We start from the raw sequence: 26,801 nt of genomic DNA on the forward strand, positions 1-26,801 counted from the left end.
ATAGAGTCATATTTAATTTCAAGCAGCCTTCAGGGCAAATGTGGGCAAATATTTTTTTATTTTTTTTAAATACTTTCCTTAATCTGAGCAGTACAAGACTTGGATACTTTTTTAAGTTTGTCTTTTTTAAGGTTTTTAAGATCATACATACAAATAAAGGGGTGAGCCTTTACAACATTCTCATTGTGGCAAACACTCTCTCACACACAATTTTTTATTTTTTTTATTTTGTCAAATAAAAAACAGTCACTCGTATAAATGAACAAATGAATCGAATAAGCCAATAACTGAGCAATTTTTAAAAAAAAAGTATGCCAGTCACTGTGCAAAACACACACACACACACACACACACACACACACACACACACACACACACACACACACACACACACACACACACACACACACACACACACACACACACACTTAAAAGTGAGGTCAAAGTCCTACTGCAAGATATTAATTATTAAATACGACATAGAAATAAGCATATTTTACATACAAATATGGTGCTTTCAGAGGTAGATACATTCAATATAACATGCCCAAATTTGTCCATGAAGGTACAGTTAAGGGCTGCTATACGAAGGCTGCTTGAGGGTTACATATTTCTCCTGTTGATCCTCTTGTGAATCCTGTGATCTCCATCACAGATCATAAATTATTGGAGCATGATTTATAAGTTTGTGAAACCTTAATATACTTTGATTGTTAGTGTTTTTGTATTTTTTCTGTGCTAGACCCTCCAAAGAGCGTCTCAGTGTCCATCAGTCCATCTGGTGAAGTAGTGTCAGGAGATTCAGTGACTCTGAACTGCAGCAGTGATTCAAACCCTCCTGCAGAAATCAGCTGGTTTAAAGGAGGAACGTTTGTAGGATCTGGAAGAATCTACAACATCTCAAAGATCAGCTCTGATGACAGTGGAGAATACAAGTGCAGATCCATCAATGAACATGGAGAGAAATACTCTGATGCTGTGACCTTAAACGTCATGTGTGAGTTAATGATGGTTCAACAAACAAACTAGTGGATTAACAATACCAAACATGAATATAATTTCTTTTCTTTTTCCGTTTTAGATCCTCCCAGGAACGTCTCAGTGTTGATAACTGGATCTGGTGAAATAGTGTCAGGAGATTCAGTGACTCTGATCTGCAGCAGTGATTCAAACCCTCCTGCTCTGAACTTCAGATGGTTTAAGGAGAATGAAAGCTCAGCTGTTGGATCTGGACAGAGTTTCAGTGCACTACAGAGTGGACGCTTCTACTGTCAGGCTCACAATCAACATGGATCTCAGAGATCAGACGCTGTAACTGTCACAGGTGAAGCTTTTATTAACACACTCCTGTATCTTCACATCATTCATCAGTTTGGAGAGTTAATCATGATGATCTTCCTCTTTCAGTTCATCATGGTGCTGGTAGGAATGTGATTGTGATCGCAGCGACATCTGGAGGATTATTCATCACCATCATCATCACCATCATCCTGTTTATAATGTGAGCTCAATAAAAAAACCTGCAGTGATTGTATAAGTTCAGTTTTGTATTGAATAAGTTCACTTTTGATCTAATGTAGCTAATGGCTTAGTTGTATTTTGAATTATTAGTCATCTTTAAAAACAACATTCATATTTTATCTTAATTTAATAGAGTCCATATGCTGTTAATGTCTGTCATTATAGCAGGAGGAAACGAAGGGATGGTCAAACTGAAGATCTCACAGTGAAACAGGTAAATCATCTCAACATGACTTCACATCAGCATCTGTGTTTCAGACTGTAACTGTACAGACCGACGGGATTCAAACCTTCTCAAAGTCACAATCCAGTCAGCAACCAGTTTGTACTATAATATTAAAAAATCGAAAAAAAAAAATAAATAAAAAAAAAAGACTTTATTGGATAGTTGTGAATGGCTTTGGCAAGTTTTTAGTCAATTTCAGTGGCGTAGCAAGTCAGCCCCGGGCCCATATGCAAAAAAAATTTACGGGCCCCCCTCGGTTTCGCGGGGGGTGGAGGGGATGTGCTTCTTATGTGAATGAGTCCCAGGACTTTAATATGAATAAGATATTATCACTAATATGCAGACAAAAATGGTAAAAAAAAAAAAAAAAAACATTTCTAGGAATGACAACAGCACTACAGTACAGTATATGCGCCCCTCCATCATTTTGACTTTGCATTGCGGATCTATTTCAAAAAATGTCAAAAAACGGCTTTTCAACACAGTCTACTTTTGAATTCGACCGATTCGACTCTGGCTTTGGAATTTCAGAATGATCATAGCATAATTTCAGATGCGATGAGTCCGAAGATTATTCCAGTTATGAATTAATTATTCCGTTACATACTTTTTTGATGCACATGTTTTGTAATAAATTTACTAGAAGTTTCTTCTCTACATTTGTTTCCATCACGTTTTATGTGCATTTTATTTCGTTGAATATGAAGTAGGCCTATCCACCCCAGCAAGTGTAGGAGTTACATTTATTCACATCTTGTGCAGTATCTTAAAATGTGCAGACTTAGTCGTTTTTTCAGAAAACCAATGACTCAATTGTGTACTACTGACATTACTGCATGCATAAGTTTCAGAAACCCACTTTAAAAATGACAGAAAAGATCTTTTTTCTTGTATTTTTTAGTGTTTCTATAAAAACGTGTATATTCCTAAATTTATCATTGACCATATTTTTATTATTATATATTTATTATTGTGATATTTTGTGATGTAAGTCCTTCTGTCTCTCCTGTAGGTCTCTGATCCCAGTGAAGACACATATACAGCTCTTGATCTCAAGTCCATGACCTCTGACCTGTACGACACAATCACAGTAAGTGAGATGGCACAGTCAGATGATCCATCACAGATGATCACATGACCGATCTCTCTCTCTCTTTCACACAGACGGTTCATTCCAGAGCTCCTGAAGACTCCTGCAGGACTCTTGATCCTCAGAGCTTTTCTAAACATGAGAATCCATCAGTGAGTGTCTGAACCTGCAGCTCTTCTCAATATAATCAATAAAACTCTCTTCAGCACTAGTGTGATTGTTTTGTGGATCTTGTGAAAGGTTTTATAATGTTGTTGATGAACTTCAGTCAGTCTTTCTTCATCTTATTGTTTGTTCAGATCAACAGGAAGATGCTGCAGTAAGAGGCGGAGCATGAAGGAACCAATCCTGAGCTCTGTGGGCGGAGCCACATATGATTGACAGGGATTATCAGTGCTGAGTCACTAAAGTTGTTTATTTCTTTATAGTTGAAGAAACATGATGTAACACAGGAATTAACTGAAAGTTAAAAGCTGGTGAATTGTCACTGTGTAAAAATATATAAACATAAATGCTAAAATTAAGGGGTCATTTACACGACATGACTAAAAACTGAAAACTTTTTATGCGTTTTGGCCGTTCATTTACACGACAATGATGTTTTTGGGGTACTGAAAACGCAAACTTTTGAAAAAGGGGTTTCAAAGTGCACGTTTTTGAAAACAATACTGTTATCATCTCCGTGTAAACTACAAAAACATGAATTTGTTAAAACAGTCACGTCATGCACGTGTGTTACGTGTTCAGTCTAGGCGCGTAATGTTTCTGACATCGCCAACTGATAAGGCATGAATAATACTGCGTTTTTAATTGTTTTTGTGGATCCGTGTGAACAGGAATTATTTTAATAAGATAGTTTTATGTACGGAAAAAAAAAAAAAAAAAACACAAAGGGAAAACTTTTCCGTTTGTAGTACATCGTTGTCTTGTAACCGTGAGTCAGAGTGATGTTCAGTGGTGGATACTAGATGTCTTCACGAGTCGACTTCGGGTCCAAAACTTTGACGATGGCCTCGGATACGGTTCGGTCTCATATAGGAGCCTCGGGTCTCGGGTAATTTAAAACACATGTGCTTTTACAGAATGGACCCAAGAAGACCTGAATTTTTAAAAAAATATGCCATAATCATTTTTATGTTTAACAATATTTTATTATTTAAAACAAATACGTATTAAATCATTTTAGTACAACGTTATTATCCCCGTTTTTCTATCAGTATGTGCTTCTGTGTAAATGAACAAACCCTCCAGGATACCGCCGCGCTCCACATAAACTGTAGGAATACCCGAGCCGTTCACGAGGACGAGTGTGGGGATTTGCTTCCTAATATTAACATAAATATTAATTTCCTTGTCGTTTGAGGAGAAACATAACGCTTATGAGCGGTTTATCTTCTTGAAAGTGCTCGTCCAAGAAAAACGATGTACTGTTGCCAGATCGATTACAGAATAAACCATCTAAATGCTGATCAACTAAATCAAATTTTCATTTTCATGTTTTTCCTCAAACAAAACAACTTGTGACCCCCTCCCGCGCAGACAGAATAACAGAAGCTGATTGAGCACTATAATGGTCTCAAAGTGCTCAATCAGCTTCTGTTATTCTGTCTTTTGCGTTTCTGTAACTTGATCAGTTTTATTTGTGATCATCTCATTTGTTCAAACTCTCAAACTACCACCAGAGGTCACCATCTCCTGCTACTGACATCAACCTTGATGAGCGTCACCTGTCAATCACAATCATTCATTCATGACTGGGCACTTAATCTGGACTGAAAGACTGTTGGACTCTGGCTACTGTGTTATTGTTATGATATGACAATTGTTACTGTTCTTTCAAGCATTTAATAATAATTAAAAAAAAAAATAATCACAATTATTCATCTTCAAGTGTATGTTGTTTTATCCTGTACTGTGTTCAAACTCCATATGTTTGTATTTTAATTCTGAACTCATCCATTCCTGCGTCTCGTTTCTTCAGTCCCTGTTCGCTTTAATGCCTCCTCTGGCATTTGTTAATTAAAACTCATCTGGGCTTCAAAATATGTGTCTAAGTTCTGAACTTTAGTAAGTAAATCATCTATCTGATCACCTGCTTGCCTCTCATGGACGTCACTGTTGTGCAGAAGCATTAATCACGTGACACAGGAATGAAAGATGTCGACAGACAAAAGAGGAAAAAGAGTTTCTCTTTCTGAGTGCAAAAACGTCAACTAACCTTCACAATAGGTGTGAAATATCCAGCAGAACATCTGGTTACTCAATCCTGTTCTCTAAACGTCTTCATGGTAAATGTATTTAAATTAATTTAAAGAAAAAGATCATTATTTTTCTTTCATTAGGTTTAGTTCAGTGATGTTGATTATTTCTATAGATGAAGCTCATATAACACATGATTCCTGACATGAGAAATATCTTCTGTACATCTAACGATCAGTTCATTTACACACACTGATGTTGAGCATTAATAATCTTCAGATGTTCAAAGATCTTACTAACACTAAGAGCTGTTTAGAGTGATGAACATACACTGTTTATGAGTATATGAGTGATGATTTATGATGTATTATAGATATATTTTATGCTGATGTTGGTCAGAATGGCTCCTGCTCTTCCTCTGATCTTTCTGCTCATGATTCACGGTGAGTCTCTGTTTAATTACATATTTTTAAATGTAATTTTATTTTCAAAGACCCCATAATGAGCAATAAATGAGCAGTTTTCTGTGCTATTGTTACGCCTGAGAATAAACGGAGAAAGATCATAACACATAATGAGTGATGTTTTCCATTGATGGCGTTTACTCGTATATTTTCATGTTAAACACACATGACTCATATTAACATACAAGTTGATCACAGTAATATATATACATTAACTTGTAACCATACGCACAAAGTTCTCTAAACATTTCTCCTTCTTTTCACCATCAGTGAATAAACATGAATATGCGTACATTCTTACATAACTCGTAAACAGTTACGACAATAAACAGTATGAAACGTAATACAAACTATATAAAAGCCTTTTAGCTTTTCCACATGGCGAAAACCATATTAACATCCCGCAACCACGCGTTAGGCCCAACTACCATGTAATCCGCGCATAATCACGCACTAACACACTCAAAATAAACTTTTACACTTTCAAATAAAACATACACATGTCATCAACATTTAAACTCGTTTTCTAAATGATTTATACTAACTTTAGTGATCCGTTACCTGAGAATAAACGGAGAAAGATCACAACACATAATGAGTGGCGTTTACTCGTATGAGCCAACTCTCGCGATCTCACCTGATAACGTTCGCCCGCATGGAGGAACTCTCGCGATACCGTGAGAGAGCTTGACATGAGCAATCGATCTCAGATAAACGAATCTGCTCTAAACTTCACTATAATAAAGCATCGATTTCAGACTAACGGCTCTATTATAAACATTACAAAATAAAACAATAAAAAAAAATAATGTTTAACTAAAATTACTTTAAAACAATTAATACTGTTAAACCAAAATTACTTTATCTGTTGAACAGAACTATAACTGTATCAACTCTCAGTATTAATGTCTGTGATGAATAATATGAATACTACCCATTACACTATATTGATGTATTTCCTTTTGAAACAGGAAGTTTGGGTGAGGCGTGTCAATGGGCTTGTCCATTTTAAAAATATCCAATAGTTTTTCGTTATGTCAGTCTTGAACATGAATTACTAATTTTGTACTGTCTAGTCAGTGTCAGGTGGTTTAGGGGAGGGACTTTCTCACTCATCAGAGCATTTGATTGGACAAACATCAGTGTATCAAAAAATTGTTTTAGCATATAGAAGATCTCAGAGCTGATAGACATAAACTTAAATCCACAAACTCCCATTTTTGATATTATTGATTTTTTTAAATCAACATTGATTATTTTCTTAGTCCTAATTAACGTGTCTGATTATTTGATAATGCTGCATGTTCTTGATTAATTTCCTTGTTCTGTTTTCACTTGTCTTTGTGAACTTCCTTCATCTTTTATCACACTCACTATTCTGAGAAGATTAGCTTATACTATTTCCTGCAACGAGTGACTGTTTTCAAGTAGTAAAAAAGTATTATGTAGTAGATGTTCTGATGGTCCAGTGTAACTGACAATGAAACAAACAAACAAACAAACAAACAAAAACATGTAAACTCTGCTTCACGTTGTGCCTAACACCAGTACCCTTAGCTGTACTAAATTCACTGTAAACAACGACTTCACAGGGCTTATTGCTTTCTATAAAATGTTAGTCCTTAAAAAATCTATATTTAATAAATAAATAACAGGTGTATGTTTGTAGAGTAATTTACATTGGCTTTGAACCCGGCTTAACCAATCAGAATCAAGGACTGGAACAATCTGTTTTATGACAACATTTTCATCTTGATGAATTCTGTGTTTCAGGGGTTTCTAGTGCTGTCTGAGGACCCTGAATACAGTCAGAGGCTTCAGTATCTGGGAGATAAACAGCAGAACTGCACCATCAGACTGAGTCATGTGACACTGAAGGAATATCTCCGGACCGGAACGTTTGTCTGATGACCGTCAGTATGACAGTTACAGATGTGAAAATGATGTGAACTTCTAGTTACAACGAACACAACAGATATATTCACAATATATACAGCACAACACCAGTTAAGTGTGCCATATGCATCAAACGTTCAGCCAACGGTCTGTGGGTGTGACGACTGAGGCTGAGACTACGTTGTCAGTTAGAAAGACATGAAATAAAAGTAAAGTACCAATAACAGTTGGTGTGTCAACAATTTTTGTGAAATAAATTTGCTTGTTTTTTTTGTTTTTTTTGTTACACTGTTCTCTAGTGTATATAAAAACATCACAGTAAGTTATACATATTATGAAAATTGTAAAGGATATCGTATTAGAATATTCAGCCTGTCTTTCCTTTGCTTGTCAGCTTTGTCTTTGTTTGGTCAGCAGATGTCCTCAGTGTGCAAAATCATTTCATAAATGAACTCTCACGTCACTAGTCTTATCATAATAAATGAATAGAGCATCCCAGCGCTAGCGCCCTCTACAGGAAGAACTTCAGATATATTACTCTAGTTTCACCCTAATGTTTCCTCATCTACATCTGCTGCATGTGAGCTTAAAGAGCTGGTACTTCAGGTCTGCGTGTGTCAGTCAGCCAAACAAATGTCATTTGAGATGAATGGGAATGCTAACGGATAGCTTGTAGATATTATATAGACATTCTTAAGATATTTACTTTACCTCCTTGAGATATTCACAGTTCATCAGCATCATCTATACGTCACCACTCGTCTGTCCATGGATGTGTTCTGAAATCGTTCCTCAGTCAGAGGAAGCAACTTCAGAAAATAGTGCTCCATCGTCTTTATTCACTCTTTCAAGTGGACTACGGTGGGCCTGTCCAAATACCCACTCTTGAGGTCGTGGCTATTTGAGAGCGTTTGCATGTGACAGGAAGTGCGCAAGACTGTCCCAGGTGTGAAAAACGTCAACACTCAGTGCCCTTTACAAACACTCAAATATGCTTTGTGTATCCCATCATGCTTCATGTTCAGGAACTTGCATGCCCCAAAATGTTCAGGAAAACATTCCACTCTAAGTTAATTTAGATATTGTAATCAAAATAAAACTGTGTAAACACTTTGCATTTGTACATCAGGTTATCAAAAGCTCTACACACACTTGCAATCTTCACACCTGCTTGAACACTTGGGCCAAATACAGGAAATACATCATGTTAGTAGACAAGGGGTCAAGTGCAAAGACTGCAAGTGTGAGTATTTTAACAGGCCTGGGGGTTACTGCTTACTTCTTCTGAGCACCTAAAGGGACACGAGATGAAAAATATACTGTATATACAAGATGGGAGGAAAGTTATATGCCAATGCTTTTGCATTGTGAATAGTGAAAGGGTAAAGGGGACGATTTCGGAAATGGCCCGTCTCTCACAGCGGTCACACTGAAAGATGCCGCTAGTTCGAAGTTGGACAAGTTAAATACAAATATATGGATACAAAACTGTATCTATGACTATATTTACAGTTAGAGACAACAGAGAATCAGACACTATGAAGATCACTATTAGAAAAATAAGCTTAGAAGATCTCATAAGATTGATGTTTAGACATTCAGAGGAAGCATCTGTAATATTCTAGTACTTAATCAGGAAGTTCTTATTGTTTATATAAGAACTTGCTGTCCCCTATTACCTTTCCTTTCCTTATGTATAGAGAAAACGTTATCAAATTTATTTCAGTTCGCATAGATCCGTGGACTCGACTAATTTTTCTGTATTATGCGGGCCAGACAATTAATTTGGCAATATCAGTTTATAAAAAAGACCAAGTGTCTACGCACATTCACATTCAAAAGACTAAACACGTAAATGAATGGCAAGAATGCATTAAGTCTTCGGTTTTCAGAAAGGTGTCATTTAAGTGGCTCCTGAGTTAATAGTTTATCAAATACCCAATCAAGCAATTATTTACTTGGTTCCTTAGGAGGATGCAGATAAGTTTGAAAACATTATAACATGAGCACCTCTGTGAACCGGTGTAGAGATTCTCTCAGTTTAACTTTTATTTTATGTGTTTAGTCTGATGTGTTCTCTGTGATGTTACTCTTTTGACTTGATAGACTAAACCAGCACTAGGTGAAGTGTCATAGATAAGACCACATGTTAAAACATAAGGTGTTAACCACATGTGTTTCAGAGTGTGAGGAACCCAGTGCTGTTTCAACCTGGTCATTTTAGTGCTGGAAAAAAAAGGTAAGAGCATCATTTACTAATCGTTCTTTAGATTCATTATCATCAAATAGCTTTCTATTAAATTAACTGTATTTTTTAATGGTGTGAATGATTCTGTTTTGAAAAATGTACAAAGCTGCTGTTTGTGTTGTAATTATGGGGTATGGAGTGTAGATTGGAATGAAAATTGAAAGTATTTTAGCATACGGTGAAAACATGAAGGGGTCTGAGCTGATATATACAGTATATTAAGATGTAACTCTGGCCTCGAAATCCACTTCCCTGCAGAGTTTAGCTCCAACCTTCATCAAATTTACCACCTATATCTTTCTAGTAGAGCTGTAGACCTCGATTAGCTTGTGTTTGATTAGATTTGGATTCATTTTTTTTTTAGATGAAATGTTGTTTAATGATGTATTTAACACGATTTCTGAGCTCAGTGAGTAAATGCAGCTTTGGTTAAAATGCTTTATCATTTAGTGGTCTAACAGCATAAACCGGTGTTTAAAATTCTAGCTGGTCTTTAGCTGGAAAGACATTTATTTGAGGACAAGCATGATAAAATTAATAGATTTTTCTTTAATATTTGTTTTCCTGCTTCTTTTATTGTAGTGGTTGTGTAAGTGTTTAATGTTTGGCCATGTTTTGCTTGTAAGTGTAATAGAACAATTGCAAATGCTGACTATTGATCAGCGATTAGAGCAGGATTGTGTGTGTTTTGTCATGTATATGGTGCACTTTGCATTGTAGATGGGGCTCGATTTGCACTAGCTGGAAAAAGGAACTTGAGAAAATGGAGAATGTGTGATAAAGTAGCTTAACCACAGTTTTTTTTTAAACCAAACCTCAATAAACAACACCACCAACACAGGCAGTGAACTAATGATAATATTTACATGTACTATGAAAAGTACACTAAAATCAAGATTAAAACTTCTGATTCATGACAGCAGAAATAAGCCACTGTTCATTTGTTGTAGGTGTTGCTCTGATGTCAGTCAGAATGGCTCCTCCTCTTCCTCTGATCTTTCTGCTCATGATTCACGGTGAGTGAATGACTAAAGAGGAAACTGTAAGCAATTTCCCTCCCCAACATTCTTTGTACAAAAGCAGATGCTGTTTTCTTCACTCTATGAATTCTGTGTTTCAGGGGTTTCTAGTGCTGATTGGGGTGTGAGTTACAGTCCTTCACACATGTGTGCACTAAAGAACTCATCAGTGATAATGAGCTGCACTTATACATACCCTACTGGACATCAGATCAAGAACGTGTTCTGGACAAAAGGCGCTGTAAAAGAGGATGGAGAGTATCTAGATCTGTCTGAGGACCCTGAATACAGTCAGAGGCTTCAGTATCTGGGAGATAAACAGCAGAACTGCACCATCAGACTGAGTCATGTGACACTGAAGGATTCACACAAGTACTATTTCAGATTCACCACTGATAAAGACAAATGGATTGGTAAACCAGGAGTGACTTTTACTGTCACAGGTGACTTTCATGAGGTTTCTCTCTTCTTCTGTACATTATGTTGAATAATAATCAGTGTATGACAGCAGCACTAGATATAATGTGTGTGTTGTGTTCAGATCTTCAGGTGGAGTCTCCTGAGAGAGTGACAGAGGGAGATTCAGTCCGTCTGACATGTAAAAGCAGCTGTAATCTGACTGACAGAGCAACATTCATCTGGTACAGAAACTCACAGCCATTAACTGAGAGAAGAGACAGAAACAATGAACTCCTGCTGCAGTCAGTCAGAAGAGAGGATGCAGGCAGATATAGCTGTGCTGTACACGGACAGAATCTCATCTCTCCTGCTGTTGAGCTCAATGTCATGTGTGAGTATTTGATTTTGTTTAAGTTGAAAAGCTAGCAGAGTTTAGGACTGGGATGGGCAACATCAGTCCTGCAGAGTTTAGCTCCAAACACACCCGAACCATCTAAAGGTCTACAACATGACTAGAAAGCTACAGACAGGTGAGTTTTTATCAGGGTTGGAGCTAAACTGTAGGACAGTGGCTCTCCAGGACTGAAGTTGCCCATCCCTGGTTTAGGACTATATTGTTCAGCAACAGCTATTTGCAAGTTTAAAGAGCAATAGAGTCTATTTACACTAAGTGACAATAGCAGCATTTTCTTAGTGATTTGATCTTTACAATAAGTAAAAATAGCAATAGATTTCATTTACATAATGTAAAACTAGCAGTATTTTCTATTCAATAAGTACAAATAGTTAGATACTATTTATACTTGTAAATAGTGCTGGACACTATTTGCCCCTCAGTATTGTTGTACATTACAGGATGCAAAAGTGTGTAAATGATTATATTTGGTTGGACTTTATTTTGATGGTTCACTTTAGACATTCTTCTAACTATAAGTAACTTTGCAACTACATTTCAACTTATTCAACCCAAACCCGAACACCTAACCTACTAACAGTCTACTAATACTGTAATGAGAGTTAGTTGACATGAAGTTGCAAAGTTTCTTATAGTTAGCAGAATGTCTAAAGCGGACCATCAAAATAAAGTGTTTCCTTATATTTATTAAAATTATTAAATGGATGCCGCCTTATTGGGACAATAAAGTCCTCCTTACACCTACCTCTATTTCCATTTTTTAACCATTTTCTACATTTTTATTGAAAATAAATGCCTTTCCAATCTGATATGTGATGAGAAAAGGGAGAAGAGTGAGCAAAAGTCGGGTCAATTGCGTCAGAAGTTACTTCCACGTGTCTTACTCTCTCTACAGCACTGCGGCTGTCGTGTAGCAGGCGTCTTTTAATTTTCTCTAGCCAAACCAGACATTGGTGGGCGGAGTTAGTGTAAATAGCCTATGCCAACAAGATGGGCTATTTCCAATTAGTATAAATAGACAGGGTTTTTTTTTTTTTGGTTGTTTGTTTTTCTTCTGATAAATGATCAGTAAATTTGAATTTGAATCAATGTTAATCAATTACAGATGCATTTCTAAAAATGATCACCTCTCAAATCTAGTATTTTGGTACCAAATATAAATGCATATATGTTCTTTGGATAAATAAATATATACTGATTATACATTACATTATTTTATTTGGTACTTGGAGGCTTTCAGCAGGAATAGAGTCATATTTAATTTCAAGCAGCCTTCAGGACAAATGTGGGCATTTTTTTTTTTTTTTTTTTTTTAAATACTTTCCTTAATCTGAGCAGTACAAGACTTGGCTACTTTTTTAAGTTTGTCTTTTTTAAGTGTTTTTTTTTTTTTTTTTTTTTTTTTTTTTACTTTTTTAAGTTTGTAACGTGAACACAAACACACACACACACACACACACACACACACACACACATACATAAAAAAAACAACAACAAAAAAACAATTAAAAATAAAAATAAAAATTGGGCTCAGTTCAACAATGTTAAGTGGTTGGGAAAAAACTCATTAATTTGGCTTTTGTGGACAGAAATGGGATCCCATAGGAAATGCATGGGAAATACTATAATTCAGAGCAATTTTCTTCTAATTTGTCCAGTAAAAATCAGTAAATCCACCACAATGCAGATCATACATACAAATCTCACACACAATTTTTAAATTTTTTTATTTTGTCAAATAAAAAACAGTCACTCACATAAATGAATTTTTTGAAGAAGTGAATAAGCCAATAACTGAGCAATTTAAAAAAAAAAAAAAATAAATAAATAAATAAATAAATAAATAAATATATATATATATATATATATATGCCAGTCACTGTACAAAACACACACACACACACACTTAAAAGTGAGGTCAAAGTCCTACTGCAAGATATTAATTATTAAATACGACATAGAAATAAGCATGTTTTACATACAAATATGGTACTTTCAGAGGTAGATACATTCAATATAACATGCCCAAATTTGTCCATGAAGGTACAGTTAAGGGCTGCTATATGAAGGCTGCTTGAGGGTTACATATTTCTCCTGTAGATCCTCTTGTGAATCCTGTGATCTCCATCACAGATCATAAATTATTGGAGCATGATTTATAAGTCTGTGAAACCTTAATATACTTTGATTGTTAGTGTTTTTGTATTTTTCTGTGCTAGACCCTCCAAAGAGCGTCTCAGTGTCCATCAGTCCATCTGGTGAAATAGTGTCAGGAGATTCAGTGACTCTGATCTGCAGCAGTGATTCAAACCCTCCTGCTCTGAACTTCAGCTGGTTTAAGGAGAATGAAAGCTCAGCTGTTGGATCTGGACAGAGTTTCAGTGCACTACAGAGTGGACGCTTCTACTGTCAGGCTCACAATCAACATGGATCTCAGAGATCAGACGCTGTAACTGTCACAGGTGAAGCTTTTATTAACACACTCCTGTATCTTCACATCATTCATCAGTTTGGAGAGTTAATCATGATGATCTTCCTCTTTCAGTTCATCATGGTGCTGGTAGGAATGTGATTGTGATCGCAGCGGCATCTGGAGGATTATTCTTCATCATCATCATCATCATCATCATCCTCTTAATAATGTGAGCTCAATAACAAAAAATCCTGCAGTGATTGTATAAGTACAATTTTTGTCTGATGTACAAAAAAATGACCAATATATGTTTGATTAGTAATCTTTAAAAACAAAATTCATGTTTTGATTATTTTTAAATAGATTCATTCATATTCTGTTAATGTCTGTCTTTATAACAGGAGGAAACGAAGGAGTGATAAAACTGAAGATCTCACAGTGACACAGGTAAATCATCCAGACACACGACTTTACAGAAGCAGAAAATCAATCGATCAGCCGTTATCTGTGTTTCAGACTGTAACTGTACAGACTGATGGGAAACTAAGATTATCAATCTTTATTAACACAATCCAGAAAAAAAAATCATAAACTGATATTTCTCTCTCTTTAGATCAGTGATTCTCAAACTGCATGTGCAGCGCCCTCAGGTGGTGTGACACATGAAAAAAATTCTGTCCTTTCCTTCTGTTTACAATGTGAATTGATGAAATATTTCTGAAATATTAATCTGAAAAGTTTGAGACAAACTGCTCTAGACTAAGAATCCAGACTTCAGATCAAACTGATTTGCATGTCTTAATGAATAATGACTTATTTTCTTGTGTTTCAGAATGATCTCTATTCTGACGCGTCACAGAGAGTTTCAGTCCTTGACGAGCCTCTTTCTGAACCGGATTCAGCCAATGACGCTCCGTATGCCAGTGTGAAACCAAAGAGATTCAGAGGAAAAACTCCTGAATCCAGAGATACTGAGGAGATCCAGTACGCAACTGTCCAACATCACGGAAAGAAAGAGATGGAGAGAGAAGAGGAGAATGAAAACCAGTACGACAATATAAGAGTTCATCAGTCCGATGCTGCCGTGAGGTGAGACACAAACAAACAAACAACTTAACCAGTACATTCAGATCATATCGGCTATAACATTATTGTTGGTTTTTTTGTTTGTTTTGTTTGTTTTTTTTTCTCTCTGTTTTTAGGCGATCAGCTGTTGAAACTGTGGAAGACGCATCAGTGATCTACAGCAGCGTCAAATGAGTGACAGACCGTCATGAAGCCTGTGTTCAGACATCAATCTGGACTGCTGGGAAATGGAGGATTGGATAGTTGTGCAGTAATTTACCCATCTGTTCGAACCACAACCAATACAAACAGGTTCAACACCCACATTAAAGGCCTGTTTACACCTGGTAACTTCATACGTTTTCTCTGATCAGATAGCTATCCGATCGTGAATAGACCAGGAGTAAATGCCTCCGAAACGCATTTGAGACAGATTTAAATCCGAAATCCGAAGTATAAATGCATCTGATTGTTGAAACCATATATGTAAATTTTACTCTTCCCAAAATAGCTAAAAAAATAGACGTGTGAGAGTGTGTGATAGGCTAAATATCATGTCAGATATGACAGCGTTACTGCATCGCCACAGATGAGCAGCTGAGGATCTCTTCAGCAGGCCGACACGCAGACTGCCGCAAATGAAACTGAAAGTTAGTCGCAGACGCTCAACACACAATCATCTTCATTAAAGGTAATAAAACTAAATGATCTTACCAGTGCTGTTGCCGCGCTCTCTGCTATTGCAGTCTTTGATTTTGAAACTAGCTGATAATAAAATGCAGCTCATACATGTTGCTTTCAGTGACGTGAACTCCTTTAAATTAAAGATTGGATTTATATCCATTTTGTGGAGACATATTTATGTGGCCAAATGTGAATGGAGTCGTTTTGATAAATCAGATAGCTATCCGATCAGAGGAAACGCATTGTGACCAGGTGGAAACAGGCCTTAAGACTCATTTGTTCTCTGTGACCCTTTGTGAGAGAATCGTGTGCTGTGATGTCTGTTTTTTGATTTGTGTAATGTTTGTATGTGTTTGTGTTTATTTATTTTATTTTTTAAATGTTCTCTCTTTTTAAATATAATCTTTAAGTATTAATATAAAGTTATTTGAATTGCTTTATAGTTTTTTTGTTTGTTTGTTTTATTCAGAGAGAACAATAAAATCAAAATCTGAAAAATGTTGTTCACATCACTCACCTAAGGTTGAGCCAATAAATATCACTTATACTATGAATTAAAATGTCAGTTTGTAACTTTTTATGACAATATCACATTTATTTTAGTTAAATAAAGTATGTTTTGACATGAGCTACCAACAATAGTCCAGTGATATCTGTACTTCTTATCAGTATTAAATGCATTTATAATGTGTGCAAATTATATGGATTTATGTATGATATGATGTATGTGCACATTAAGAACAAATACTTTCAATATCAAAGCAACATTTTAATACGCAACTAAATGCATATTTATTGATTTATGTAATCATCCTAAGGTGTGATAACATCTTTTTTCTTTATTATATATGATCTGCCACCAAACACTCTCACAGAAGTCAACTGAGTCTGTTGAGTTGCTTTCACACTTGAATACACCTGTATCAATTAAAGGGGTTTTACATTAATATATAACATTATTATTCAGGTACCTGATATTTTACAGCTTGCTCCTACACATGAAGTCATTGACATTACATTGAAGTATGAGCTATTTCTCCAATTCAGTACAGAAAAAAATAATTAAATAATAAAATCCAAATGATTGAACACATACAGTTGTCATGTGTAGTCTGTTTTGGTATTGTTTTCTCTGTGTGCTATTCCCATTTTGCCTGCCTGATTTCTTAGGGAACGTTCACATGACAACAATGTACTAAAAACGGAAAAGTTTTTCCTTTGCTTTTGACAACACTGCCAAAATGATCCCAATCCAGAAGGATCCACATGATTATATTACTAAAAATGCTGTATTCTGATGCCAGGCCAGTAGATGGCAATATCACTTTGTAAAGAAACACCTCTGCCTGTAGACTGAACATGTAATACACATGCGCATGACATCACGGTTTCCACAAAGTCACATTTTTTGTTGTTTACATATATACAGTAATGGTATCTTTTTCAAAAACTTGCACATTGAAACCATTTTCAAATGCTTGTTTTCAGTCCGCCAGTTGTACCATGAAGCATGATTAGCTGGCTAACCTGGTAAGATTCAGATTAGTTTGCGCCAATCCTGGGTTTTAGGTACCATGAAAGTGTTCATCGCCATAGATTCAAGATTCAAGATTACTTTATTGGTCCCTAAGGAATTTTGTCTTGGACGAAAGGCTGCCACATAAAAACATACAATTATACTACAATAACAAACACAAAAACAATACAGACACTACTACTCAATTCACACTGCCTTACATCCTGAATTTAGAAGATTCACTGATAAAGGAATGAAACTTACGCTCCACGGCTAACCTGCTCCAGGGCAGGTTTTGTTCTGGGTAAGAGATCTCAAACCAAAATTGGACCAATCAGATGTGAGGAATGTGACACTGACACATCCAATGCAATTAAGTCACTCCCCCAGTTTCTCTTCCTCCAAATTAAAGGTCACTATATAGTAAAAATAATAATAATAATAACGATGAAATTGTCTGGCTTTACTGATAATGCTAATTATTTTATTTTTATATTATTTATATAATTATTATATGATCTATATTATTATTAATCCATTATACGCAAGCAATTTTAGTTTAACAGTTAATATTAAGCATTTAGTTTAAATGAATATTAATATATAGAGATCATATGTAATATAAATAAGCTGTAGAATCAATAGATAACTGTTTAAAAATGACTACATGTGACCTTACGTGTTTGAGTCTCTGTCACTATATATTATCAACTATATAAACTAACTTCACAAATTTCACTTGCACTGACAGAGTGTTACGCCTAGAGGGCGTATGTGTTTTGTTTTCTCTCTGTGTGTTTCTGTTGCAGGAGTCTGCCCTCTATTGGTTCATCCGTTTGCAGTCGTTCCAGCCAATTGCTGCCTGCCTTGTGTGATTAGCCAATCACACACAGAGACTTGAGATTACCAAAGCCTATAAAAACCCAAGATTGCAGATACAGAAAAGAAAATCTTTTTGTACTGCTTGTGTTTTTTTGTTGTAAAGCTTTTCAGTTTCTTTTTTTTTTTTTTTGCGCTTTATTTTTGAACTGGGAACAGGTTAGGGGTCCTACACGTTGCAACACGTAGACCTCAGCTCTGTCTAGTAACATCAGGCAAGGAGTGATTGCCACCAATTGTAAGTTTTGTTTTCGTTAGAGTAGGCAGATTTATTTTGTTTTGTTTTCAGTAAGATGTTCTGCCTTTAGTTAATTGGCTTTTTGGTTTTCCTTGTTTCTTTTTGTTGGCAACACTCTTGCTACCTCTTCACCCTTTTGTGCTTTTTTTTTCTTTTGTTTGATTTTTTTTTTTTTTTTTTTGTAAATACATTTAATTATTTTCAGTAAAGCTTCACTTCTTACGCTCAAGCTTTGTTGATGGTCTGCTTAAGTCTCCTTCTGTTTTTTTGTACAAGTTTCTTCTAATTAGTTCAGTTCTGGTTTGTCAATGTCCCTGCGATTACCCCTAGACTAATAGGGACATAACATAGAGCAAGATAATTTCTTTCATTTGTCCTCATGGACAATAATTTTCTTTAGTGTAAGTGCGTTTGAATTCTTCAATCTCTTAACCTTCAGCAAAAGAGTTTTCAATCACGCTGGCTCTCCCAAGTGAATCACCGTTTCTCTCTGTTGCAAGGCTGTTCGCCACTGATGTCAAGCATTCATGTGCACGCGCTCCACAAACTCCGGATCAAAGCCTGAGTTGACAGAAATTTGATGATCAGTATCCCAGCTAACAGAATTTTGTTATAAGAACGTTCTCTAAATATTCAGTGTTGGTTCTGGGAACTTTAAAAACGTCTAGTTTTCTTGAGATTAGAGGAACGTTTTTATAAGGTATAATGTTCCTCAAACGTTCTTTCAACTTAATTTTGATCTAAAATTCAACATTCTAGGAACGTTGATTTGTAACATTCCAAGAACATGAAAATGTCCAGTTTCCTTAATGTTAGTAGAATGTTATTTAAAGGTTAGTATGATGTTCCTGAAACACTTTCAATCATTCAAACACCTGCATTGAGTATTTGGAGAACGTTCTTATAAAAAAAATTCTGTTAGCTGGGATCATGGTACCAACAAAGCTGGATTGGAGTGGTTTGTTTTTGTCAACTTAAAGGTAATCCTATAACCCCGAGTTTGTTCGTTCTGCTTCATCCTGATTGTGTTCCTCATGTAGTTAAGCCTTGTGTTTCCTCAGTTTATTTGTTCCGTCTCGTCTATGATATTAGTGGTATAAAGAGCTATACTGAATATAGGTAGGTGAATGCTCATCCACTACGGGGCTCCGGTAAGAAGCGTGACAGGAGATATGGAACTGTTCAACTATTTACAGTGGGTACGGAAAGTATTCAGACCCCCTTAAATTTTTCACTCTTTGTTATATTGCAGCCATTTGCTAAAATCATTTAAGTTCATTTTTTTTCCTCATTAATGTACACACAGCACCCCATATTGACAGAAAAACACAGAATTGTTGACATTTTTGCAGATTTATTAAAAAAGAAAAACTGAAATATCACATGGCCTTAAGTATTCAGACCCTTTGCTCAGTATTTAGTAGAAGCACCCTTTTGATCTAATACAGCCATGAGTCTTTTTGGGAAAGATGCAACAAGTTTTTCACACCTGGATTTGGGGATCCTCTGCCATTCCTCCTTGCAGATCCTCTCCAGTTCTGTCAGGTTGGATGGTAAACGTTGGTGGACAGCCATTTTTAGGTCTCTCCAGAGATGCTCAATTGGGTTTAAGTCAGGGCTCTGGCTGGGCCATTCAAGAATAGTCACGGAGTTGTTGTGAAGCCACTCCTTCCTTATTTTAGCTGTGTGCTTAGGGTCATTGTCTTGTTGGAAGGTAAACCTTCGGCCCAGTCTGAGGTCCTAAGCACTCTGGAGAAGGTTTTCGTCCAGGATATCCCTGTACTTGGCCGCATTCATCTTTCCCTCGATTGCAACCAGTCGTCCTGTCCCTGCAGCTGAAAAACACCCCCACAGCATGATGCTGCCACCACCATGCTTCACTGTTGGGACTGTATTGGACAGGTGATGAGCAGTGCCTGGTTTTCTCCACACATACCGCTTAGAATTAAGGCCAAAAAGTTCTATCTTGGTCTCATCAGACCAGAGAATCTTATTTCTCACCATCTTGGAGTCCTTCCATGCGGGCTTTCATGTGTCTTGCACTGAGGAGAGGCTTCCCGTATACTCATACAGGGAATTTAAAACAAGTAGTGTTATGTTACTCTCCTGAGTTTCAGTTTGTGGATGTAATATATATTGCTTGTTTACATCTCCCCACTGAGCAAAGGTACATCCAAAATACGTCTTTTTGTTTTCAATGTCTTTGTCACATGTTGAAAAGACATCCCCTGAAGAGCCAGCATGAAAGCTTTTATTACCTCTTTTTATGATGTCTTCTTACCGTCCGATATTGACGTCCATGTGACATCTGTACAAGGTTAAAAACTAGTACTTAAAAAAAAAAAAAAAAAAAAAAAAAAATCAGAACACTTTTTGAGAAATCCTTCAGATTATATTGAAAAATCTGATCTTCTGCTGTAGAATCACAGTGCTGCTGTAATCAATAATGTAAATCTAGCTCAGAGATTGGGCTCTAATTGAGTTCAGTGATTCAGGTCAAATAATGATTATGTGAAAACATAACCAACACCACCTGATCATCTTTTCTCTTTGTTTATCTGGCTGTTATGAATGAATTACAGCAGCCAAACAAAATCTAATATTAAAAAGTCAAGGGTCAAGAGCTCAACTAAAGCAAACCCTGATCTCCATGATGGTGACTTAAAACTTGTGTTTTTCTCCTTTGGTGATTCTGCTTATTGTTCATCACTAATGTTCAATAGTCACACGATTAATGAATTATCTTGATTGAATGGTCTTGTTTTGGTCTTGGAAGGTCTGGTCTCGATCACACCTTCTTCCAACACATTTTTATGCAATATTGACACAAAATGTGTAAACTAGAGTGTTCCACATAATGTTATTTTTCTACATATTTCTTTTTAGAGTGTATAATGTGTGTGTTGTGTTCAGATCTTCAGGTGGAGTCTCCTGAGAGAGTGACAGAGGGAGATTCAGTCCGTCTGACATGTAAAAGCAGCTGCACTCTGACTGACAGAGCAACATTCATCTGGTACAGAAATCACAGCCATTAACTGAGAGAAGAGACAGAAACAATGAACTCCTGCTGCAGTCAGTCAGAAGAGAGGATGCAGGCAGATATAGCTGTGCTGTACACGGACACAATCACATCCCTCCTGCTGTTTATGGATGACAACAACCAATTAGTATGTCTAATGATGGGAGAGGGACTATGATGCAGTTCATGGAAAGGAGTCAGCTATTGACAATAGTTTCAGAATAATTAGCAGGGATAAGTCAATGGGATGTTTTTAAAGATAATACAATTGGAAGTGATCATAATCCTGTTTGGATTAAGATAAAGCATCAAAACTTACAGGTAGAAGAGAACTGGCTCCCAAGATGGAGAATGAGGGAAGCTAACTGGGATCTGCATAAAGCAAGTAGTACATTAATTGAAGTTATGAGACATCTGAGTGAGGACATTTTTGGGTGAACTAACCCATTAAATATCTCCGGACCGGAACGTTTGTCTGATGACCGTCAGTATGACAGATACAGATGTGAAAATGATGTGAACTTCTAGTTACAATGAACACAACAGATATATTCACCTCAGAGAAGTAGGCACATGTATTTTATGTTGCGTTTTTGTTAATCTTGAATTCTCACAACTTGTGCTTTTTCTGTGTGAATTACAAACACGTCACAACTGTCAATCTGACTGTCATCAGACATACTGAGTTCTGGTGTTGTGCTGAATTCTGACCTCCGCCAGATTATGACCTCACTAGTGTAGGTAAGTTTAGGATTAGGGGTTAGAATCAGGCAGTGACTTCAGTGAGGAGGGTAATAATTTGGCAGGGAGTCGAAATTCAGCACAACACCGGTTAAGTGTGCCATACGCATCAAACGTTCAGCCAACGGTCTGTGGGTGTGACGACTGAGGCTGAGACTACGTTGTCAGTTAGAAAGACATGAAATAAAAGTAAAGTACCAATAACAATTGGTGTGTCAACAATTTTTGTGAAATAAATTTGCTTGGTTTAAAAAAAATACACTGTTCTAGTGTATATAAAAACATCACAGTGAGTTATACATATTATGAAAATTGTAAAGGATATCGTATTAGAATATTCAGCCTGTCTTTCCTTTGCTTGTCAGCTTTGTCTTTGTTTGGTCAGCAGATGTCCTCGGTGTGCAAAATCATTTCATAAATGAACTCTCACGTCACTAGTCTAATCATAATCAATGAATAAAGCAACGCAGCGCTAGCGCCGTCTACAGGAAGAACTTCAGATATATTACTCTAGTTTCACCCAAATGTTTCCTCATCTACATCTGCTGCATGTGAGCTTAAAGAGCTGGTACTTCAGGTCTGTGTGCGTCAGTCAGCCAAACAAATGTCATTTGAGATGAATGGGAATGCTAACGGATAGCTTGTAGATATTATATAGACATTCTTAAGATATTTACTTTACCTCCTTGAGATATTCACAGTTCATCAGCATCATCTATACGTCACCACTCGTCTGTCCATGGATGTGTTCTGAAATCATTCCTCAGCCAGAGGAAGCAACTTCAGAAAATAGTGCTCCATCGTCTTTATTCACTCTTTCAAGTGGACTACGGTGGGCCTGTCCAAATACCCACTCTTGAGGTCGTGGCTATTTGAGAGCGTTTGCATGTGACAGGAAGTGCACAAGACTGTCCCAGGTGTGAAAAACGTCAACACTCAGTGCCCTTTACAAACACTCAAATATGCTTTGTGTATCCCATCATGCTTCATGTTCATGTTCATGCCCCAAAATGTTGAGGAAAACATTCCACTCTAAGTTAATTTAGATATTGTAATCAAAATAAAACTGTGTAAACACTTTTTTTTTGTGTAAACAAAGCATTTGTACATCAGGTTATCAAAAGCTCTACACACACTTGCAATCTTCACACCTGCTTGAACACTTGGACCAAATACAGGAAATACGTCATGTAAGTAGACAAGGGGTCAAGAGCAAAGACCGCAAGTGTGAGTATTTTAACAGGCCTAGGGTTTACTGCTTACTTCTGAGCACCTAAAGGGACACGAGATGAAAAATATACTGTATACAAGATGGGAGGAAAGTTATATGCCAATGCTTTTGCATTGTGAATAGTGAAAGGGTATAGGGGACGATTTTGAAAATGGCCCGTCTCTCACAAGGGTCACACTGAAAGATGCTGCTAGTTTGAAGTTGGACAAGTTAAATACAAATATATGGATACAAAACTGTATCTATGACTATATTTACAGTTAGAGACAACAGAGAATCAGACACTATGAAGGTCACTATTAGAAAAATAAGCTTAGAAGATCTCATGAGATTGATGTTTAGACATTCAGAGGAAGCATCTGTAATATTCTAGTACTTAATCAGGAAGTTCTTATTGTTTATATAAGAACTTGCTGTCCCCTATTACCTTTCCTTTCCTTATGTATAGAGAAAACGTTATCAAATTTAATTCAGTTCGCATAGATCCGTGGACACGACTAATTTTTCTGTATTATGCGGGCCAGACAAGTAATTTGGCAATATCAGTTTATAAAAAAGACCAAGTGTCTACGCACATTCACATTCAAAAGACTAAACACGTAAATGAATGGCAAGAATGCATTAAAACTCTTCGGTTTTCAGAAAGGTGTCATTTAAGTGGCGCCTGAGTTCATAGTTTATCAAATACCCAATCAAGCAATTATTTACTTGGTTCTTTAGGAAGATGCAGTTAAGTTTGAAAACATTATAACATGAGCACCTCTGTGAACCGGTGTAGAGATTCTCTCAGTTTAACTTTTATTTTATGTGTTTAGTCTGATGTATTCTCTGTGATGTTACTCTTTTGACTTGATAAACTAAACCAGCACTAGGTGAAGTGTCATAGATAAGACCACATGTTAAAACATAAGGTGTTAACCACATGTGTTTCAGAGTGTGAGGAACCCAGTGCTGTTTCAACCTGGTCATTTTAGTGCTGGCAAAAAAGGTAAGAGCATCATTTACTAATCGTTCTTTAGATTAATTATCATCAAATAGCTTTCTATTAAATTAACTGTATTTTTTAATGGTGTGAATGATTCTGTTTTGAAAAATGTTCAAAGCTGCTGTTTGTGTTGTAATTGTGGGGTATGGAGTGTAGATTGGAATGAAAATTGAAAGTATTTTAGCATACGGTGAAAACATGAAGGGGTCTGAGCTGATATATACAGTATATTAAGATGTAACTCTGGCCTCGAAATCCACTTCCCTGCAGAGTTTAGCTCCAACCTTCATCAAATTTACCACCTATATCTTTCTAGTAGACCTGTAGACCTCGATTAGCTTGTGTTTGATTAGATTTGGATTCATTTTTTTTTTAGATGAAATGTTGTTTAATGATGTATTTAACACGATTTCTGAGCTCAGTGAGTAAATGCAGCTTTGGTTAAAATGCTTTATTATTTAGTGGTCTAACAGCATAATCCGGTGTTTAAAATTCTAGCTGGTCTTCAGCCGGAAAGACATTTATTTGAGGACAAGCATGATAAAATTAATAGATTTTTCTTTAATATTTGTTTTCCTGCTTCTTTTATTGTAGTGGTTGTGTAAGTGTTTAATGTTTGGCCATGTTTTGCTTGTAAGTGTAATAGAACAATTGCAAATGCTGACTATTGATCAGCGATTAGAGCAGGATTGTGTGTGTTTTGTCGTGTGTATAAGGTGCACTTTGCATTGTAGATGGGGCTTGATTTACACTAGCCGGAAAAAGGAACTTGAGAAAATGGAGAATGTGTGATAAAGTAGCTTAACCACAGTTTTTTTTAAACCAAACCTCAATAAACACCACCACCAACACAGGCAGTGAACTAATGATAATATTTACATGTACTATGAAAAGTACATTAAAATCAAGTTTAAAACTTCTGATTCATGACAGCAGAAATAAGCCACTGTTCATTTGTTGTAGGTGTTGCTCTGATGTCAGTCAGAATGGCTCCTCCTCTTCCTCTGATCTTTCTGCTCATGATTCACGGTGAGTGAATGACTAAAGAGGAAACTGTAAGCAATTTACAGTTCTGGAGCAAAACAAATATTAAGGAGAAAAATGATGAGTATCCAGATCTGTCTGAGGACCCTGAATACAGTCAGAGGCTTCAGTATCTGGAAGATAAACAGCAGAACTGCACCATCAGACTGAGTCATGTGACACTGAAGGATTCACACGAGTACTATTTCAGATTCATCACTGATAAACCTGATGGAAGATATACTGGTAAACCAGGAGTGACTCTTACTGTCACAGGTGACTTTCATGAGGTTTCTCTCTTCTTCTGTGCATTATGTTGAATAATAATCAGTGTATGACAGCAGCACTAGATATAATGTGTGTGTTGTGTTCAGATCTTCAGGTGGAGTCTCCTGAGAGAGTGACAGAGGGAGATTCAGTCCGTCTGACATGTAAAAGCAGCTGCACTCTGACTGACAGAGCAACATTCATCTGGTACAGAAACTCACAGCCATTAACTGAGAGAAGAGACAGAAACAATGAGCTCCTGCTGCAGTCAGTCAGAAGAGAGGATGCAGGCAGATATAGCTGTGCTGTACACGGACACAATCTCATCTCTCCTGCTGTTGAGCTCAATGTCATGTGTGAGTATTTGGTCTTGTTTAAGTTGAAAAGCTAGCAGAGTTTAGGACTGGGATGGGCAACATCAGTCTTGCAGAGTTTAGCTCCAAACACACCTGAACCATCTAAAGGTCTACAACATGACTAGAAAGCTACAGACAGGTGAGTTTTTATCAGGGTTGGAGCTAAACTGTAGGACAGTGGCTCTCCAGGACTGAAGTTGCCCATCCCTGGTTTAGGACTATATTTTTCAGCAACAGCTATTTGCAAGTTTAAAGAGCAATAGAGTCTATTTACACTAAGTGACAATAGCAGCATTTTCTTAGTGATTTGATCTTTACAATAAGTAAAAATAGCAATAGATTTCATTTACATAATGTAAAACTAGCAGTATTTTCTATGCAATACGTGCAAATAGTTAGATACTATTTATACTTGTAAATAGTGCTGGACACTATTTGCCCCTCAGTATTGTTGTACATTACAGGATGCAAAAGTGTGTAAATGATTATATTTGGTTGGACTTTATTTTGATGGTTCACTTTAGACATTCTTCTAACTATAAGTAACTTTGCAACTACATTTCAACTTATTCAACCCAAACCCAAACACCTAACCTACTAACAGTCTACTAATACTGTAATGAGAGTTAGTTGACATGAAGTTGCAAAGTTTCTTATAGTTAGCAGAATGTCTAAAGCGGACCATCAAAATAAAGTGTTTCCTTATATTTATTACATTATTTTACATTACATTATTTTATCTGGTACTTGGAGGCTTTCAGCAGGAATAGAGTCATATTTAATTTCAAGCAGACTTCAGGACAAATGTGGGCATTTTTTTTTTTTTTTTTTAAATACTTTCCTTAATCTGAGCAGTACAAGACTTGGCTACTTTTTTAAGTTTGTCTTTTTTAAGTGTTTTTTTTTT

The 26,801-nt window shown here is 36.4% G+C and overlaps 1 protein-coding gene across 1 annotated transcript in view; it reads left to right on the top strand.

Annotated features, from left to right (window-relative positions):
• LOC127512345 (B-cell receptor CD22-like) overlaps window positions 1–26,801 on the top strand; it is a 57,340-nt gene that overhangs the window by 14,807 nt on the left and 15,732 nt on the right. The window contains exons 4-14 of the mRNA XM_051893155.1: window positions 743–997; window positions 1,082–1,095; window positions 1,237–1,422; window positions 2,760–2,854; window positions 10,679–11,106; window positions 11,205–11,453; window positions 13,697–13,939; window positions 14,023–14,119; window positions 14,292–14,337; window positions 14,723–14,979; window positions 15,093–15,891. Of these exons, the coding sequence (XP_051749115.1) occupies window positions 743–997; window positions 1,082–1,095; window positions 1,237–1,422; window positions 2,760–2,854; window positions 10,679–11,106; window positions 11,205–11,453; window positions 13,697–13,939; window positions 14,023–14,119; window positions 14,292–14,337; window positions 14,723–14,979; window positions 15,093–15,150 (1,928 nt within the window). The 3' untranslated portion in view covers window positions 15,151–15,891. The remainder of the gene's footprint in view (window positions 1–742; window positions 998–1,081; window positions 1,096–1,236; window positions 1,423–2,759; window positions 2,855–10,678; window positions 11,107–11,204; window positions 11,454–13,696; window positions 13,940–14,022; window positions 14,120–14,291; window positions 14,338–14,722; window positions 14,980–15,092; window positions 15,892–26,801) is intronic.

Source organism: Ctenopharyngodon idella, chromosome 1 (genome assembly GCF_019924925.1).
Source record: "Ctenopharyngodon idella isolate HZGC_01 chromosome 1, HZGC01, whole genome shotgun sequence".
Lineage (NCBI taxonomy): Eukaryota > Metazoa > Chordata > Actinopteri > Cypriniformes > Xenocyprididae > Ctenopharyngodon > Ctenopharyngodon idella.